Source organism: Podarcis liolepis, assembly GCF_965112155.1.
Source record: "Podarcis liolepis genome assembly, chromosome: 15".
Classification (NCBI taxonomy): domain Eukaryota; kingdom Metazoa; phylum Chordata; class Lepidosauria; order Squamata; family Lacertidae; genus Podarcis; species Podarcis liolepis.
This window is the reverse complement of record NC_139566.1, coordinates 16958501-16976585: the sequence shown is the minus strand read 5'-3', so window position 1 is coordinate 16976585 and position 18085 is coordinate 16958501. Positions and strand designations below refer to the sequence as shown.

At 50.1% G+C, this 18085-nt stretch overlaps 2 protein-coding genes across 2 annotated transcripts; both read left to right on the top strand.

Annotated features, from left to right (window-relative positions):
- Window positions 1-248: 248 nt before the first annotated feature.
- ARL2 (ARF like GTPase 2) lies at window positions 249-6091 on the top strand. Its single transcript, XM_083478030.1, has 5 exons — window positions 249-2225; window positions 2835-2945; window positions 3114-3276; window positions 4809-4889; window positions 5660-6091. The coding sequence occupies exons 1-5, from the start codon at window positions 2023-2025 to the stop codon at window positions 5792-5794; spliced, it is 693 nt and encodes a 230-aa protein (XP_083334156.1). The 5' UTR covers window positions 249-2022; the 3' UTR covers window positions 5795-6091.
- Window positions 6092-7705: 1614 nt separating this feature from the next.
- SNX15 (sorting nexin 15) lies at window positions 7706-15905 on the top strand. The gene is made up of 8 exons (XM_083477994.1): window positions 7706-7911; window positions 9205-9240; window positions 9776-9896; window positions 10814-10929; window positions 11327-11570; window positions 12909-13073; window positions 14623-14883; window positions 15584-15905. Exons 1-8 carry the CDS (start codon window positions 7813-7815, stop codon window positions 15688-15690), a joined length of 1149 nt encoding a protein of 382 aa, XP_083334120.1. The 5' UTR covers window positions 7706-7812; the 3' UTR covers window positions 15691-15905.
- Window positions 15906-18085: the final 2180 nt, after the last annotated feature.

The window sequence follows — 18085 nt, the reverse complement described above, 5'->3', positions numbered from 1 at the left end:
TTAGAGAAGCCATGAGCTATGCCATGCAGGGCCACCCAAGATGGACAGGTCATAGTGAAGAGTTTTGGCCAAACGTGATCCACCCGGAGCAGGAACCGGCAAGCCACTCCAGTATCCCTGCCAAGAAAACTCCATGGACAAAGACAACAGGCTGTACACATGAGCCCCCTTCAAATTCCTGGATCCAGCACGGATTCAGTTCCTGGAATAGGCAGGCTAGCTTCCGTGCTGGATCCAGGAATTCGAAGGGGGCCCAAGCATACAAGCTACCCCTCATTGGGTTTAGGATTGCAGCATAATAAACTTTTTTAAAATGACATCTTTCACACGAAGTAATACATGAGTTAGAGACAGAAGGCCCCTTTCTCTTTGCTGCTTCGTTTTGTTTGATGGTGAGGCCCAATTATATCTGGTCTAAAATATCGCATTTCATTTAAGCTCCAGGGGGGAGATTTTTAAAATGGCTTTGCACTCGAACTCTCGAAAATCCGGAGATTGATTATACAAACTAATGAGGTGCAGCTCTATATGTTCTTATTTCCGTGGAATGGAGCTTCCCCGGAAGTGCTCCTGGCCTTGCGGCTGTTTATTGGCTAGAGGAAAGATCGGTCAAGAAGGCCACATGACATCAAGAACGGCACTTGAAAACTATGCCTTCCTTAGACTTATACCAGTAGACTCATACACTGCGACCAGCTTCCGGATCAACTTTTTTGCCTCAAGGGCGGAGAGTTCTCCCCAACATTGTTTTCAACATTGAAAGAAAATGAAAAAAACCTCTACCAATTCCAACACGGATGCAGTCTCATCTTCTCCCCTTAGTGTAGGTTCAGGCGAGGAGATAGAGGTCAGCCTGAAAGTGAGGGACTCGGTTACAACAACCATGCAATGTAGTCCTCTGCGATGCTTCATAGATGACCGGTAGAGTTACAGCAGCCCTGCAGTGCAGTCCAGGTCAGAAGTGGGGTTGAGGCTGGTGTGGATTTCCAGCCAACCCCTCAACAGAAAATACCTCTCAGGTTGCAGTAAAAATTAATAAACATTTTGCCATTTCGACTCCCTCGGCCCCGATCCAGCGCTCAGCCGATGATTTGCCACGTTGCTCTTCTAAAATAGCCAGAAGCGTTTTTTAAAAATACATGCCATTATTCATTCATTCCATTCATTCATTCATTCATTCGTTCATAAAATGGTGCTTATATGCCTCTTTCTGTCATCCCGTCTTTCCTTCAGAAGGACCTTTCAGTTTAGGACCTGAATTTAGGGGGTGGAGTGGGGGAAACCATGACTTTTTTCTTTCCATGGCCAGCTTTCCAAAGGGGGGGGGGGAGAGAGAGAAATTATATTGAATCCGTTTTCCGGCCCTGTATGTCAGTCTTCAATTTACGAGTCTGTTTTTTCGCCATCGACCAGGCAGCTGGTCTTCCTTTCCATTGGGCAGGATAGGGAAGGGGCGTGTCCTGGCGAATAATAAGCAATGGAGAAGGAAGTGGCGCAGCGCAGTCGGAGAATCTTCCACTATCTAGACTTCGGGTTCCCGTTTGCACGAGAAGATCAACGAATAGGGACTTCTCGTGGAATCTTAACACATAGTCTGCTCAGAAGTAACTCCTAGGCCAGCAAAGTGTCCGAAGGCTGCAATGCACTGATGCTAATATACGCACTTACCTGGGAGGACGCCCCATTGAACTCTATTGGGCTTTTCTGAGCAGACATTCATAGGTTTGCATTGTCAGAAGTTTAAAGTTCTTTCATAATCCCCACCCAAAAGACAAATGGAGAAGCGGACAAGTTCAGTGAACAAAAGTATTTTTTTCTTCTTTTTAGGATTATTTCAAAGCGCTGTATCGAAGCGCATTGCGCGGCGGGGTGGGGGGGTTGGATTAGATGACTCCTTGGGTTCCTGCCGACTTTACAGTTCAAACCTCTAGCAGCTGTGCTTCCTTATTGCATTTATTCCAATAGATTAAAAAAGAAAGGAAGGAGATGGTTGGGAGAAGACCCCTCTAAGCTGCCCCGCATATGGAGATTTTGATAAAGCGGCGGTCGGGAAGCCGGAATTGCACAAAAGCCTCTTTTCTGTTTGTACCTCTTTGGTCCAAAAAGCCCCAAGCATTCCTGCGTGGGCGGGGCGGCTCCTTCCGCCGGCGCGAGAGGGAGATGGGGCTGCTCAGCATCCTGAAGAAGATGAAGCAGAAGGAGCGGGAGCTGCGGCTGCTGATGCTGTATCCTTCCGCGCGGGGCAGAGGGGCGAAGGGAGAGGGGAAGGGGTGGCGGGGCCGGGCGAGGGTCCACGCGGGGCTTCGCATTCCTCCGCCACCTCCTTTTGCTCCGAGGCGTTGAGCAGGGCCAGGGCTGGGGACCAGGCAGTATTTCTAAGCTGCATCCTCAGGGTCTTCTGAACCTAAGTGGCAAAGGGCGCCTCTGTGCGTGTGCAGAGTGCCTTTGCCTCTCAGAGCCCGTGCAAACCGAATCCGCGCGTCCACGCATCCCGCAGGGTATATGGCGAGAGCCAGCAGTTTCTTAGCAGACTGCACGGGAAGCTGCCTTATACCGAGTCAGACCATTGGCACATCTATCTCAGTATTGCCTACACTGGCTGGCAGCAGCGGCTCTCTAGGGTTCCAGGCCCTACCTGGAGGTGCCAGCAAGGACTGAACCTGGGATGTTTTGCATGCAAAGCACACTTTCTCTGCCACTGAGCAGCAGGCTTTGCCCTTGCTTTGAGGTTCCCTGAAGAAACCTGAAGGGAATTGAGGGAGTGTGTGCAGCAGGCCTCTGCCTCCTCCTTCTCTCTTGCAATTGTGTCCCTTTAACTCACCTTCCTATGTCAGGGGCCTGGACAATGCCGGAAAGACTACGATCCTGAAGAAGTTCAATGGGGATGAGATCGACACCATCTCTCCCACCCTGGGCTTCAACATCAAGACCTTGGAGCACCGCGGGTGAGAGGCTCCGTCCCGTCCCCTTTCCCCATAGCTGCCAGGGGGCTGCTGCGACAGGAGGAAGGGGCTCTGCATTCCTCCCTCCCTTCCTCCTTCATTGCCGGCCTAGACCCCCCCCCCCATTTCCTCCACCCCTTTGTCACCTGCTTGTGGGTCTCCTCTTTGCAGGTTCAAGCTGAACATCTGGGACGTTGGGGGGCAGAAATCCCTGCGCTCCTACTGGCGGAACTACTTTGAGAGCACCGATGGCCTCATCTGGGTGGTGGACAGCGCTGACCGCCAGCGCCTAGATGACTGCAAGAGGGAACTCCAGAGCCTTCTGGTGGAGGAGGTAGGAGCCCGGGGGGGGGGGCTGGGAGTGCCTACCTGCTCTGCAGGAGAGGACAGAGTGGACCTTGCGCTCTGCCTGGCCTTGGCACTGCAAGGGTTAGCCGTGGAGGGGGATTTGACGCTGGGTGGTAGGACAGTTGCTTAGCATGCAAGACCTCTCCACTTCAGTCTCCAGGTGGAGACCCCTGCTTAAAATGCCTGTTTGTTACCAGGTCCGATTCAAGGTGCCCAAGTTATTATTAGGCCCCAAATATCTGAAAGCTTGCCTCCTTCCCCACAGACCCTCTCAGGTGCTGGTATCAGCAGAGTGGGGTCCCATTGGTAGCTCCTCAACCCCCAGAGACTCAGTTGGGGGTAGCAGCCTGGGAGAGGGCCTTCTTTGTGGCAACCCCTAAGCTGTGGAACTCCCTCCCTACAGAGGTGTGACTGCCACCTTCATTATACAGCTTTGGAGAATGCCGAAGACATATTTCTTTACTCTGGCCTTTGACACCTGAGGTGTATATTTTTAGGATACACCTTTTTCTTACGTTTGCAATCTGCTTTAAATTGTATTTAAGGTTGTGTTTTAATGTTGCGACCTGCTCAGGAATCTTAAGGTGAAGGGTAGGGTTGGGCGATACCTGGCTTTCAACATCGCAATATATCACCAGCTAAACATCGTGATACTACCGATATATTACAATTCCTGAAATAAGGATGGAGCTATGGAGAAGCATTGGCTGGCTTCACGGTTTTCCCCACATTGTGTTTTTTGCAGAACACACACACGTATCATGATTTGTGATATATTTTCAGGTCAAAAATTATGAAACCCGATATGACAATATGGACTTCAAACCGGTTTTGGACTGTATTTCACCCAGCCCTAATGAAAGGTGGTTAATGAAATAATAACAGTAAAACTCTGGAGACCCACTTCCAGTGCTTTTTTTCCCTTGAAAAATGTTTAGGGGTACTCTCATTTTCCTACTCATATTGAAATACTGCCCCTCAATGAGACCAAACTTAGATTCACAAAATGTTTAGGAGGATGCGTACCCCTGCATCCCTCCAGAAAAAAAGCACTGCCCACTTCCTGTCATGGTGAGCCAATCTTCCCCAAGCCCTCCCATCAGCCCCAGTGATCACTGGGAGTTGTAGTCAAAAATGGCTGGCATAGATGATACTGGCTGGCTGGCCCACTGGCCTGACTTGGAGTAAGGCCCCTTCCTGTGTCCCTCTTTAAATCAGCCCTTTATTTAGAATCACGAGGACCATAGCTCATGGTAGGCAATGCACTCTCTGCTTGCAGAAAGTCCCTGTACCACGAGGACTGGAATCTTAGTTTGCTTTTAGGATCATAGGTCAGTGGCAGAACACTTGCTTTGTACGCAGAAGGCCCCGGGTTTGTTTCCCACTGGCATCTCCAAGAAGGACCCTGGAGAGCCTCTGCCAGGCAGTGTGGACCATACTGAGCTTGGTGGACCAATCGGATGACCTGGGATAAGCCTCCCTCCTTCCTAGGTCACATCTTTGTTTCTGTCTCAACAGCGCCTGGCGGGGGCCACCTTGCTCATCTTTGCCAACAAGCAAGACCTGCCAGGGGCCCTGAGCTCCAGCGCCATCCAGGAGGTGAGGATCACTAGCAGGCCTGGTGAGAGCAGATGGGGCGGCTTTGGGTACCGGGCAAACCAAGGGCGGGAGGGTGTCTCTCATGGCTTTGAGAAAGTTGATTTCAGCTCAGTTTATTTGGCCAGCAGACCATAAACATCAGATATGGCCTAGCATTAGACCAGGCATCCCCAACCTGCGGCCCTCCAGATGTTTTGGACTACAATTCCCATCATCCCTGACCACTGGTCCTGTTAGCTAAGGATCATGGGAGTTGTAGGCCAAAACATCTGGAGGGCCGCAGGTTGGCGATGCCTGATCTAGACGACCACAGCACGGACACAACACAATTTTCATCCACACAAATTGTGCCTTTTAAAATAAGAGAGTAAAAGACGCCATGATGAGTCAAGAATGCTTAAAATTACGGACGACTGCATTTTTTGGAGTTAGAGGAGTCGGGAAGCACATCAGCCCTAGCCAGCGCAGGGCTGATGGGAGTTGTAGTCCCAAACATCTATGTCAGGAGTGCTCTGATGGTGTTTCCTGCTTGGCAGGGGGTTGGACTCGATGGCCCTTGTGGTCTCTTCCAACTCTATGATTCTATGATTCATCTGGAAGAAGCCTGCTTTACGAAGGCTGTTCTGCGTGGTGTCCGGCCTGTAGCCTTTCTGGGTGCTACCCACCACCTCTTCAGGCGAGCCTGCTTTCAAGGCCCACTTGCAGGCTTTCCCTTTGAGCTCGCCAGATGCGTGGCCCTCACCGCCCCCAATCTTTCTGCCTCTTTCCAGGCTCTCGACCTCGACAGCATCCACAGCCACCACTGGTGCATTCAAGGCTGCAGCGCCTACACTGGGGAGAACCTTCTTGTGGGTATCGATTGGCTGCTGGACGATATATCCAGCCGGATATTCACCGCGGACTGAGAGGAAGAAGGGGGAAACAGGCGCAAACACCTCCAGCTCACCTGCTTTGCGAGGCTTAATAACTTGGAACTGTTTTCCCCTGCTGGGCGTTTTAAGGGCCTCTCATCGAGAAAGCTGCTCAGCTATGTTGGGCAAGAGTGGGGCGCCCCTCTTGTTTCTGTCCTAGGCCATGAGCCAGGCCCCGCCTGCGGAAGGACAATGAAGGTGTATGTTCGGGGTCTCCCCAACACCCCAGTTCTCTGTACGGGATCGTGTCATATTAAGAACATGCCAATAAAGCTGTTGTTGTCGCTCTCAGGACTGGCACACTGGATGGGTTCCTAGGCCATGGAGCAGCCTGGTTGGTTGTCTTCGTCCCAGCATGGATGGCCGGGCATTCCTCTGCTCTGTGTGGGCAAGGAGATCTCCTTGGGCTTGTGCTGGAGGAAATCTAACTGCCAAGGTTGTCTTCTCACGGGTCGCCAGTGTGGTGCCCTCCAGACGTTCATTATTATTAATTTATTATCCAAAAAGTTCAAGGTGGCAAATGCACGGTTCTCCCCAAACTCATTTAAACTGTGCAACAACCCTGTGAGGAACCTTAAATATTTTCCCCCAAATACTAAAAAAAATGCATAATTTTACCTCCACAAATGGCAAAGATGTCAGGCAGAGCAAGAGTAGATTGGTACAGTGGTACCTCAGGTTACATATGCTTCAGGATACATACGCTTCAGGTTACAGACTCTGCTAACCCAGAAATAGTGCTTCAGGTTAAGAACTTTGCTTCAGGATGAGAACAGAAATCGTGCTCCGGCGCTGTGGCGGCAGCAGGAGGCCCCAAGTGGTGCTTGGGTTAGGAACAGTTTCAGGTTAAGAACAGACCTCCGGAACGAATTAAGTACTTAACCAGAGGTACCACTGTACTCGTAACAGTAAGCTGGCTTTTCACCCTATGGTTGCCAAAGACTGTTGTGAGCTTTCCCCCCTCAACCTGAAACCACTGCTGCACCCTGGAACATTTTCTAACAACAGCAACAACAAAAACAATTGCAAACTATCAGACTTAGTGCAACAGCTTACATTTTCCTGCCTATGGACATCAGGCAAGCAAGCCTCTTCACTGTCCTCTTTTTGGGTGCAGGCTGAAAACTTTAGGCAAGCCTCTCTCAGGTTCTCCCAACTTGTGCCCACCCCCTACTGCCTATTTTGGGGCCCATCCAGATATCTAGATGCTGACATGCTTTTGATTATTTTTAAGTGTATTAGACTACTATTATTGATAATTTTAATATTTATTGTATACCGTTTAGAGAGGTTTACTATGAGTGGTATATGACATTTTGTTAAATAGCAAGTAAATAAAAATAAGAGAGTAAATGACAGGGCAGGAACAAGGGAGATGAATGTGAGAAGAGAGGGAGAGATGGTCTGGAAATCCAGGGGAATGACAAAAAATGCAAAGGAAAGAATGGGGACACACACACACACACACACACCTCTGCTAGCCCATATGTCATTGGTGATACTATTTGTCTAAGAGGAAAAAAAGTAATTTTAATATTCAAATTTTTGCAGGAAAAAAATCCCCGCTCCTCTATTTCTCATTAAAGAAGCAACTTAAGCTGGTCCTCCTTAAACCTCAGGCGCCTCAGCCGCCTGCAAACGTGGTCCCCTTGGAAAGACAGATGGAGCTTCCTTCTCGCAGGATTGACTGCCCACTCCAGGCTTACTATGCAAAACGTGTCCAGCATAAACTCTGCAGGCCCAGTGAGCCCCACCCTATTCTGCTCCCTTAGTCTTGTAGCAGGACGCAATGCGCGTCGGGCACTTTGCAGAGGAGCCCTGACGCGTGCTGTCCGGGCTTGCACATGGAAGACGCTCCCTCGTCCCTGGAGCATTAGGCGATGGGAGCGGCCAACGGACCGCGCATGCGCACTACAGGGGGAGTCCGGGCGCCAGAAGGAAAGGAGGGTAGGAGCCGCCCAGCCCGGCGGTCCTGGATTTAAAGGGGCCGCAGCGCCCGGAGGGGCGGCAGGATGTCCCGCCGGGTGAAGGAGGAGTACCAGCGGCACTACACGGTGACCGAGCACCGCAGCCACCCCAAGGGCTACACCGAGTACAAAGTGACTGCCAAGGTGAGGAAGGGGCTGCTGCAGGGAGTGGGAGACGCCGTACCTGGGGAGCCGCCTAGATGCTCACCGCCTAGATGAATCCGCTGCACCTGTTCGCTGGACGTCGAGCCTCTGTGCATGTGCAGAGTGCAAGCTCAGCGCGGGCAAAGGGGCGGTGGCTTCCAGCTTAGGGTGGGCTTGCTCTCCTTGCAGAGGGCTTCTGGTTCTCCCTTCTTGCTTTTACCTGGAAGTAAACCCAACTGAGCTCAGTGGGGCTTACGTCTGAGTAGACACACAGGAAGGGCCGTAGCGCGGTGAAAAAGCGGCCGCCTTGCAAGCAGAGCATCCCAGGTTCGATCTCCAGGTAGGTCTGGGAGAGAGCCCTGCCTGCTGGCCTGAAATCCCAAAGAGCTGCTGCTGCTGCTGCTGCCAGTCAGCGTCGGCAGTACTGAGTTGGTCTGACTTGGTATAAGGTAGCACTATTGCAGGCTACATGGCTGCAGTCCTGCATGCATCCCTGTAAGTTTCATTGAACTCTTGAATACATCCCGGTAGAAGAACAGCTCCCATCCTCTCTCCTTAACCTGGAAATAATAAGGACCGCCTTCTGGCCCAGAGTGGGCCTCAGCTCTGGCATTTGTGCCCACACCCTGCTCTCTGCTCCGCCCTTGGGGGTTCAGCTGTGTCTCAGGAATGGCAGAGAGCTTTGGATACTGGAGACCCCTAAAACAGGGAGTAGGGGGAGTCTGTTGGGAGAACCTGAGAAGAGCTTTCTGGATCAGGTCATGGCGGGCCCATCTAGTCCAGCATCCTGTTCTCACAGTGGCCAACCAGTTGCCCCAGAGAGAAACCTGCAAGGAGGATTCAAGCCTCTTATTCCTTGACTGCTAAGCTTACTCAGGAGTCTTTGGTGAGGTACCTTATCAGAAGCTTTTCGAAAGTTCCAAATACACTATGTCAAAAACAGATGAATCGAGATGCTGCTTGTCTCTCTCAAAGAACTCCCAATAGGTGCGTGAAACAGGTCTTACTCTGGCGAAAGCCATGCTGGCTCTGCTTCAGCGAGGCTTTTTCTTCCCTATATGCCTGGTTGGTTTATCTTTTAAAAATATTTTCTGCCAGTTTTTTGGAGACCATAGAGATCGCAGTTCACACTCCACCCCAAGGAAGATGCCCCAAGGAAACTTCACCTTCCTTGGTGCAGGAGGAAAAGAACGTGCCCCCTCCAACACACACACACACACACACACACACACCCCTTGCTGGCTGCAAATCCCTTGCTCATGCTCAAAATCTCACTTTTTGTCCCCTTTCCAGTTTGTCTCAAAGGTGAACCCAGAAGATGTCAAGGAGGTAAGTCCTTGCTGGGTGACCCAGGCGGGGTGGGAGGGTGGGCCTTGTCAGCTGCTTCAGAAATGTCAACCATTTTGTTTCTGCCCTGTCATGCCTCCAAGGAGCTCAAGACAAAGTTTCACAAAGCAGGTGGTACCCGGGGGCAATGGGATTACCTAGGGTGATTCTAGGACGCCAGAGTGCTGGTGGTGCACATATCTCCCAGACTTGGGTCAGGTTCCTCGGTTCTGTTGAGTTAATTAAATGAAAGTGATGTTTAACTGGATTTCGAACAAATGTGAATTAACGGTTGCTGTTTGGGATTTTGTCCTCAGTGGTTCATGCAAAGTGCTATTCTGAGCAGTGCTTTCTGAAGGATAGGGTAGCAAGCGCCAGGGAGGAATTTGTGGGACCCATAATATTTGGGAACTACTGGTGTAGGCAGTATTAAGCTGCAGTAAGTGGGCCACTGGTCGGACTCAGAGACAGCTTTGTAGATCTTCCACAGGAGAGAGGGCACTCCAAGCACGGTCCTCATGCCTCTTCCTTCCTACAGATCGTGGTCTGGAAACGGTATAGTGACTTCAAGAAGCTGCACGGGGACCTGGCATACACGCATCGCAACCTCTTCCGTCGACTGGAGGATTTCCCCCCCTTCCCCAAGGCTCACGTCTTTGGTGAGGGTCTCCAGTTGGGTGGGAGATGGGCAGCTGCTGGGTCGAGCCAAAAGGGGGGCACATCTGATCTGACATCCCATCCCCATGGGGGTCAGCCAGACACCCCTTCTGGGAAGCCCCTGAGCAGGAGCCAAGCAAAATATGGAATTGGAAACATGGAATTGGAAGGCACCCCCCCCCCGTGTCATCTTGTCCAACTCTCTGCAATGCAGGAATCCCAGCTAAAGAATCTCTGACAAATGGCTGCTCAACCTCACTTTATAAACCTCCATTGAAGGAGAACTTACCACCTTCTGAGGGAGTCCCTTCCACTGTCAAAACAGCTCCTACCCTCGGAAAGTTCTTCCTAATGTTTAATTTAGCCGGGGTATCTTTTTTCTTGCCATTTTAATCTATTGGTTCTGGTCCTCCGCTCTGGAGAAGCAGAAAACAATCTTCCATGTGTCAGCCCTTCAGATATTTGAAGGTATCCTGCTGCTCCAGAGGCTAATATAATAATGATGAGGATAATAATAAATTACTTGTACCTTACCCTTCTGGGTTGCCCCAGTCTAGGACCTGAACTTGTGATTCCCAGTAATCTGTTTTAAAAACCATTTAAATTGGGCGGGGGGGGGGAATCACAATATCTTGTGGTAGGAAATTCCACAGCTAAACTATGGAAAGGTGTGCCTCATTTTGTCTGCCCCAAATCTCTCATCGTTAAGCCCCACCAGATTCCATTTTTGAGGGTCTGCAGCTGAAAGTTTTGGGTTCTGGTGATTTTTTGCTAGGCCAGAAAAACAGAGGCCTCTTGTGCATTGCTTCAGGGTCGTTGTCGCTGGTACACAAGAGCAGAGCGGGGTGTGTGTGTGTGTTCTCTTATCCCCTCACACACACACACACACATGATTTGAATCTGTTCCTCTTCTTTGCAGGCCGATTTGAGCCTGAGGTGATTGAGGAGCGGCGGAAAGCAGCTGAGGTCATGCTACGCTTCACTGTGGACATCCCAGCCTTGAACAACAGCCCTCAGCTGAAGGAGTTCTTTCGGGTATTTTTGTCCGGGCAGGTTTTATTTATTTATTGCATCTATTTATTTATATCCCCCCACCCCCCAAGGTGCTTCAGGTTGGTGGCCATCTCTGCCTCCTGTGGGAGGGAGTTCCGTAGTTTAACTCTGTGCTGTGTGAATAAGGAAACACATAGTTAATGGGCCCACCAAGACACCCCACCCCACCCCCCACAGCAATTTCCAAGTGGTCTCCCTGCCCACTGCCACTACCATTCCAAAAATGCTAAAGCCATATTTGGAGTTGTGTTCCTGGGTCCCTCCTTGGTTGCAAAAGTGGCACTGGGTCCTTGCCTGAAGTTTTGCCCTGGTCCTCAAATAAAGGAACCCCCCGCCCAGCCGACATTTGGACCCACTCTCTGCTGCTTCTGTCTTGCAGAGTGGGGAGGGGAGGAGACCTCTGGAGACCCGCGACCTGCCCTCTCTGCCTCCCCCTCTGATCCCAGTGCCGCCATCCTCGGAAGGAGTGGAGCCAGCGGAGGATGCTCTGGGATCTGTGGATGAGCAGGTGCTCCTGGACTCCAAACAGGGGGGCCTGGATTTGGAGCAGCAGAACCCTGATATTGCTCCGGAGGCAGCGAGCGAGGAGTGTGGTGCCCTGCAGCCCCAAACGGAGGAGGAAGGTACAGCCTTCTAGAGCTTCAGGCATAAAACGAGACAAGTTGTGGATCTGGTTTGCGTTTTGTTTTCCTCGTGGAGAGAAAGGCACTCTGCACATGCTCAGGCGTGGTATTTAATTTTTTCCTTACTTGAGCAGAGAACATGATAAGGGTGTGTATTTTTGGAGAGGAGATGGGTAGGGCAACTAGGAGACATTTCTTCTTCTTTTCCCGTCCCTTCTCCCTCTCCTCACCCCCAGAGTCATTGTAACGACTCACCTTCATGAGTCCTTACAAGCTAAGCCTTAACGGAGGCCTCCTTTGGGAGGTGAACACCATAAAAGGTACAGCCTGCGGCGGCTCACATCCAGTCTGGAAACTGCTGAGATAAATCCCATATAGGCTGCATTACAGCAGTCCAGGCAGGAGGTCACTAGAGTGTGGACAACTGGGACCAGGATGTTCTGATCTAGGACTGGCCACAAATCTGGCTCAGCTGGGTATCGTCAGGGATTGTACTCAAGAGGGTGAGATGGATCATTCCCCCCCCACCCCCTTTATGATGCTGCAGGAGAAGAGGGATGTAGCATCGATTTATAGAAGGGGTTTGTGGAAAGTCACAGGGACGCGGGTGGTGCCGTGGGTTAAACCACAGAGCCTAGGGCTTGCCGATCAGAAGGTCGGCAGTTCGAATCCCCGCGACGGGGTGAGCTCCCATTGCTCGGTCCCTGCTCCTGCCAACCTAGCAGTTCGAAAGCACGTCAACGTGCAAGTAGATAAATGGGTATCACACCGGCGGGAAGGTAAACGGCGTTTCCGTACACTGCTCTGGTTTGCCCCTTTACCTTTACTGTGGAAAGTCACAGCTTGTGCCTCTTGGAACTGGATAGGAGGAGGGAAATCTGACCTCTGACTGGCGCACTTTCTCTGTGCACCTGTGGAAGATCCTAAAGGCCCTGTGCACGTCCAGAGTGCGCCATTCCTTCCCCCAGTCTGGCCAGGACCTCCTCTGTAGCCCATTTGACTCAGAGTGCTGAGTGGGCCATTGCAAAGCCTTGGCACTCTAGGCCATGGGTAGGCAAACTAAGGCCCGGGGCCTGGATCCGGCCCAATTACCTTCTAAATCGGGAATCAGTGTGTTTTTACAAGAGTAGAATGTGTCCTTTTATTTAAAATGCATCTCTGGGTTATTTGTGGGGCATAGGAATTGGTTCTTTTTAAATATATATAGTCCGCCCCCCCCCCAAGGTCTGAGGGACAGGGGACCAGCCCCCTGCTGAAAACGTTTGCTGACTCCTGCTCTAGGCGTTTTCTGGGTTGGGGGTTATCAATGCCTTGCACTGATCAGTGTCCCCTCCACAGGGAGGCCCTCCTCGCCCGAGAAGTGTGATGACGAGGCCTTGGATGCTCTCTTTGCCTTTGGTGGCGACGAAGAGGAGGAGGAAGGCGAGAAGGGTCTGGGGTCGCCCTCCCGCGGCCCCTTGTCGCTCCAGGAGTTAGCCCTGTTTGATCCCTTCTCAAAGGAAGGTAGGTGGGCTCAAACGTCAAGCGGGGGGGGGGAGCCCCTGGAACATGTAGGATATAGGTAGCCAAGTTGCAGGGTCTCTCCCCATTTCTGAGCACTGACCCGGTTCCAGGAAGATGAACAGCGAGCAGAATTGCATTGTTGGGATTTTAGTTCTTCTGTACTGTTGCCACGATGCTTGGCAGTGGAAAATATTATGGATGGAGCAAGCACATGGCTTGCAGGGTACTCCTGGTTACATCTTAGGGGCCAGATCATCCTCCTTGGTTTGCCAGCTACGGCCGTTCCTGGTCAAGGATAGCCTGACCACTGTATGTGAAGCTGGACTACTGCAATGTGCTTTGTGTGGGGCTGCCCTTGGGCCTGGTTCAAACACTCCAGCTGGTGCAGAATGCAGCAACTGAACTGCTGATGGGAGCATCGGACCAAGAACATGTGACAGCCTTGTTAAAACAGCTGAGCCTGTAGACTATATGGGACTGGCTGAAATGACCGGCAGAATCCGCGACCAGGGGAAAGAGATGGCGGACGAAGATTGGAAGAAATTTAAAATTTATCTTAAGAAATATTATAAAATTAATGAATGCTAAAATGTTGAGGTTTTAGAAAAAAAGGGGATTACAGCTGCAAAAGATTAAGTAAAAGAAAAGAATAAATAAGGGACAAATTTGATAAAAACAAGTGTTAGGATTTGCTGAAATAATTTTGGAAATTGGGATGTAGAAAGGGGAGGTTTGGGGGAGTCGAAGAAGTGAGATTTATGAAAAAAAGGATATGAAATTATACATGTTTGTTTGTTTCTTTATTTGTTTGTATTGTCTATAAAAATTTTTTGTAAAACCAATAAAAATTTCATAAAAAAAAAATAAAACAGCTGAGCCTGGTTCAAGGCCCTTTTATTAATTTACAAAACAACTTTCATCCACGGTACTTCAGGGACCACTTGGACCCTTATATCCCAGTTTGACCACTGAGGTCATCCACAGGAATGTCGCTGGTCACTCCCAGAGCTGCCAAGGCTCATTTGACAACAAGAAGAACCTGAGCCTTCAGTGTTGTTGGCCCGGTCCTGTGGAACTCCCTGCCACTACAGATTCAGCAGGTGCCTTTTGTGCCAACTTTTAAATGTCTGCTGGAGACTTTTCTATTCCACTGTATCTGTGTAGGCAATTAAAAGTGCATCGTTCTGCAATGGTTCATTGAGATCTGTTTTTAACTTTTTAATAGTTTCATTGTATGGTTTTGTTTTTATTGCTGTAAGCCAGGCATGTCCAAAGTCCATTTTGGGGTCCTAATCAGGCCCGCTGGCTGGTTTAATCCGGCCCCAGGGGTAAAATCCTAAAAAACAACAACTCAACAACTTCAATCCTAAAAAAAGCTCAACTTTGGTTGGCCCTTATGGCCCTTCACTTCATCACACACTCTTTGAAAAGTTTGGACACCACTGCCGCAAGCCGTTGTGATTTTCTTTTTTTTTTCAAAAGCTGCAGTGGTGTGCAAATGTTTTTTATAAGTTAATAGATAAATAACATTTTTCTTTGTTCTGTCCAGACCCTGGTGCAGCCAGCCTCTCCCACGAGGAAGAGCTGGCTGCTCTCGCTGCCTCAGGACATGGACCAGCGCCTTCTGCCCCCAGCGCAGGAGCGGGCCAGGTAGCCCAGGAAGGAGCTGCTGCATCGGACCCAGGCAGTTACCTGCCGTTGGCCACAGAGCGCATCAGGCAGGCCTTGGAGAGTGAAGCTGCCAAAGACTACAAGGAGGCTTTCTGTGGCTACCGGAGCGGCGTTGACCTCTTGCTGCAGGGACTGCAAGGTAATGGGCAATGCCTGGTCCCCAAACTATATTCCAGCTCCCCTCCCCCATGGCATCTCCCCATGTGGAGGGCCTGGGAATTGGTCCCCAAGAGTCAGAGAAACAAGTCCATGTGGCTTCTAGGAAGTCAGCCCATTTCAACTCGCTGAGGCTTGCTTCCAAGTAAACGTGGCTGTAAACTTTGCCTTTTCAAGGTCTTTGAGGGGATCCTGCCCCCCCACCTCACTTTAATCTCCTTTATTTATTTCAAAAGATTTATATACTGGTTGATTGCAAGAAGAAACCTCCCAAAAAAATTTTTGGGGGGAATGGTTTCATAATTTTTGACCTGCCAATTTATCACGAATCGTGTGGGCGCGCGCTGCAAATATCACAATGCAGTAAAAACACATGGAGCCCACCCAATGCCTCTACATAGCTCCAACCTTATTTCAGACATCGTGATATATCAGTATATTGCCATGCTTATATATCGCGATGATGAAAACCAGATGTCGCCCAGCCCTAGTCATCACTGCCTGCTAAAGGCGTGAGTTCCAGAGGTTTGACTTCGTACTTAATTTCATCTGTCCTGTTATTCGTCTTTGGGCCTTCTGCATGCAAGGCAGATTGCTCTAACTGCTAAGCCACTGCCCTCCCACCCTTCTGTTGCCGGGAGGGTTGTAGCCATCAGCCAAGACCTGCTCCTCCCTTCTTTCAGGGGACCCTGACGCAGCTCGCAGGGAGGCCGTGAAGAAGAAGACTGCAGAGTACCTCCAGAGGGCCGAGGAAATCTTCCAGCTGCACCTGAAGCATCTACAGCTGTGAGTGGGGCTTCCAAACCCCGCACTCCACCCGCAGTGGCCGTGCGTCAGCTTGGGAGCAGAATGGCCGTTTGCTTCCTCGCTGACCCACAGCCTCACTCTGGCATAAGCTGCCCGGAACAGATCCAGCCCCTTGACTTCACCTGAACCCTGCCTCACTTTTATTGGGAACTCAGGCCGCACTGTAAAAACAATACATGTTTGTAAATCTCCTTTCCACCTGTGTGTCTTGGTTTATTCCCACTGTGCCTGGTCAAACGTAGAACATGCTGGATCAGACTGAGGGCCTCCCTTGTCCATCCTTCTTTTCAAACAGTGGCCAACCTGGTGCATCTTCTAGGAAACCTCCATCAAACTCAGGAACTGCATGTGTCAGTTTTGGGGGGAAAGAGAAAACAGCCCATGCAGGCAGCAGCTTATAAATTACAGCAATAAGATTTGTTCCAACAAAATTTGATCCCCCCAGGAGCTTTCCACGTTTTAAAACTTGCTTCACAATGAATAAAACTTTTCCTTGTCATTTTCACAGGCTTATACAAGAGTATACATACACATGTTCCACGGGGCCTCTTTTAAAAGACTCACCCTGTGCAAAACTCCCTTCTCCAATAAATTATAGAGATTTATTTATCTGTTTCACTTCGTTCATTTTTTTTCAGTTATGCATTCTTTTCCTGTCGGCAACTGACCAAGCCTCCCCACTGACGCCCAATGGGTTTTTTATCGCAACCAATGTCATTGGAACAAATCTTATTGCAGTGATTTATGAGTTATTGCCTGCACGGGTGGTTTTCTTTGAGGAAACCTGCAAGCAGGACTTGAGCACCAGAGCCCTCTCTCCTCCCGGAGGCAGAGCAGAGCCATCCTGGCTAGTAGCCATCAAGAGCCTTTTCCTCCATGAATCTGCCTCATCTTCTTTTAAAGCCATCCAAGCTGGTGGCCATCACTGCCTCCTATACGTGCTGCATGAGCAAGTTCTTTTTTTAAATCTGTCCTGAAGCCTGAATCTGCCCAGGAACTCGGTCAGCTTTTGGTTCTCTTCCCACCTAGGGAACTTTAATGCAAGAGAGGAGAAAGTGCATTTTAACTATTCTGCAATTTAGCTGAAATTGGGGGAAGGGACCCTTGTGTTCCAGGGCCCAGCCTGTTCCTGCGATTGCTGTTTTAACTGTTTTTAATTCAGAATCTTCGCTTGTAACCTGCCCTGGGACTTGCTAGTGAAGAGTGGGCCATACATGTTAAAGTTAATCATAATAATTAACAACAGTAACAACCTGTAGGTAAGAGGAGCAATGGAGACCGATAGGATCCGTGTTTACTTAGAAACAAGGTCCACAGAGTTCATCAGTAGACTCCAAAGTTAAAATGTGCAGAGGGTCACATCCTCAAAATGTCTTTACGGTAAGCTATTTCTTACAAATGTTCAAGAAGAGAGCAGCAATCAGCCTATCGAAAGGACGGATCTGCTTAATCCAAGCCAAGAGGTGGTTCTTCCAGTAATTCTCCCTGGCATCACATTATAATATTCACTCTTCCAAATTTCAGAGATATCAAGTGAAAAATGCTCTATAAATTATAGCTCTATAAATATATTAGGAGGCAGTTTCCCCCCACCTCTTCACATACCGAAGAAGGGTTATTTCGGGGGTGGGGGGAGAAGTGTTACGAGGCTTTGGGACTCCCCCTGCCCACCCAAACACACCATGCTGGGCTCTTGCCCCGAGGTAGGGGACCTGGAATTTGGGGTTGTAGTTCCTGCATTTGACAGCGGGGAGGCTAGATGGGGGGGGGCTGATCTTTCTGGCCTGAGGTCTGCATTCATATTTGGGTCCAACCCTGCAGGAGCTGGGGGGGGGGCACGAAAACACAGGCCAAACTTGACATTTCTTTCTTCTCAGTTTCAAGGGAGAAGGCTTGATAGGCCTTCTGCGTCACCAGAGTGATGCTCCAGCGATTTAACTCATTCCAGACTGTACTTAGGGTGCTTCCTTTCTGGCACACCTTAAATCTGGCACTCATATGATGCCGGGGGGTGCGGGGCATGTTCTAGGGCAGCCTGTTACCTCCCCCCAGATGTCCTCAGACTACAACTCCCATCAACCCCAGCCAACAGGTACTGCCAGCCCCTGAAAACATACACACAGCTATTCCCCCCCCCCACAAGAGCCAGTGGTGGTGGTGGTGTTGTGGTTAAAGAGTGTCAGACCAGGACCTGGGAGACTAGGGTTCGAATCCCCCACCCAGCCACGAAGCTCACTGCCTCTCAGCCGAACCTCCCTCACAGGGTTGTTGTGGGGAATTAAATGAGGAAGGGGAGAACCATGAACGCCACCTTGATGAGCTGCTTGGAGGAAAAGGTGGAGTATAAACACAATACAGTGGTACCTCGGGTTAAGTAC

Excerpts from the sequence above, each read along its gene's own strand:
- ARL2 (XM_083478030.1), top strand. The coding sequence starts at position 2,023 with ATGGAGATTTTGATAAAGCGGCGGTCGGGAAGCCGGAATTGCACAAAA. Across the intron at positions 2,946-3,113 it reads AAGACCTTGGAGCACCGCGG|GTTCAAGCTGAACATCTGGG; the intron begins GTGAGAGGCTCC and ends TCCTCTTTGCAG. Across the intron at positions 3,277-4,808 it reads AGAGCCTTCTGGTGGAGGAG|CGCCTGGCGGGGGCCACCTT; the intron begins GTAGGAGCCCGG and ends CTGTCTCAACAG.
- SNX15 (XM_083477994.1), top strand. The coding sequence starts at position 7,813 with ATGTCCCGCCGGGTGAAGGAGGAGTACCAGCGGCACTACACGGTGACC. Across the intron at positions 10,930-11,326 it reads AGCTGAAGGAGTTCTTTCGG|AGTGGGGAGGGGAGGAGACC; the intron begins GTATTTTTGTCC and ends TCTGTCTTGCAG. Across the intron at positions 11,571-12,908 it reads GCCCCAAACGGAGGAGGAAG|GGAGGCCCTCCTCGCCCGAG; the intron begins GTACAGCCTTCT and ends TCCCCTCCACAG.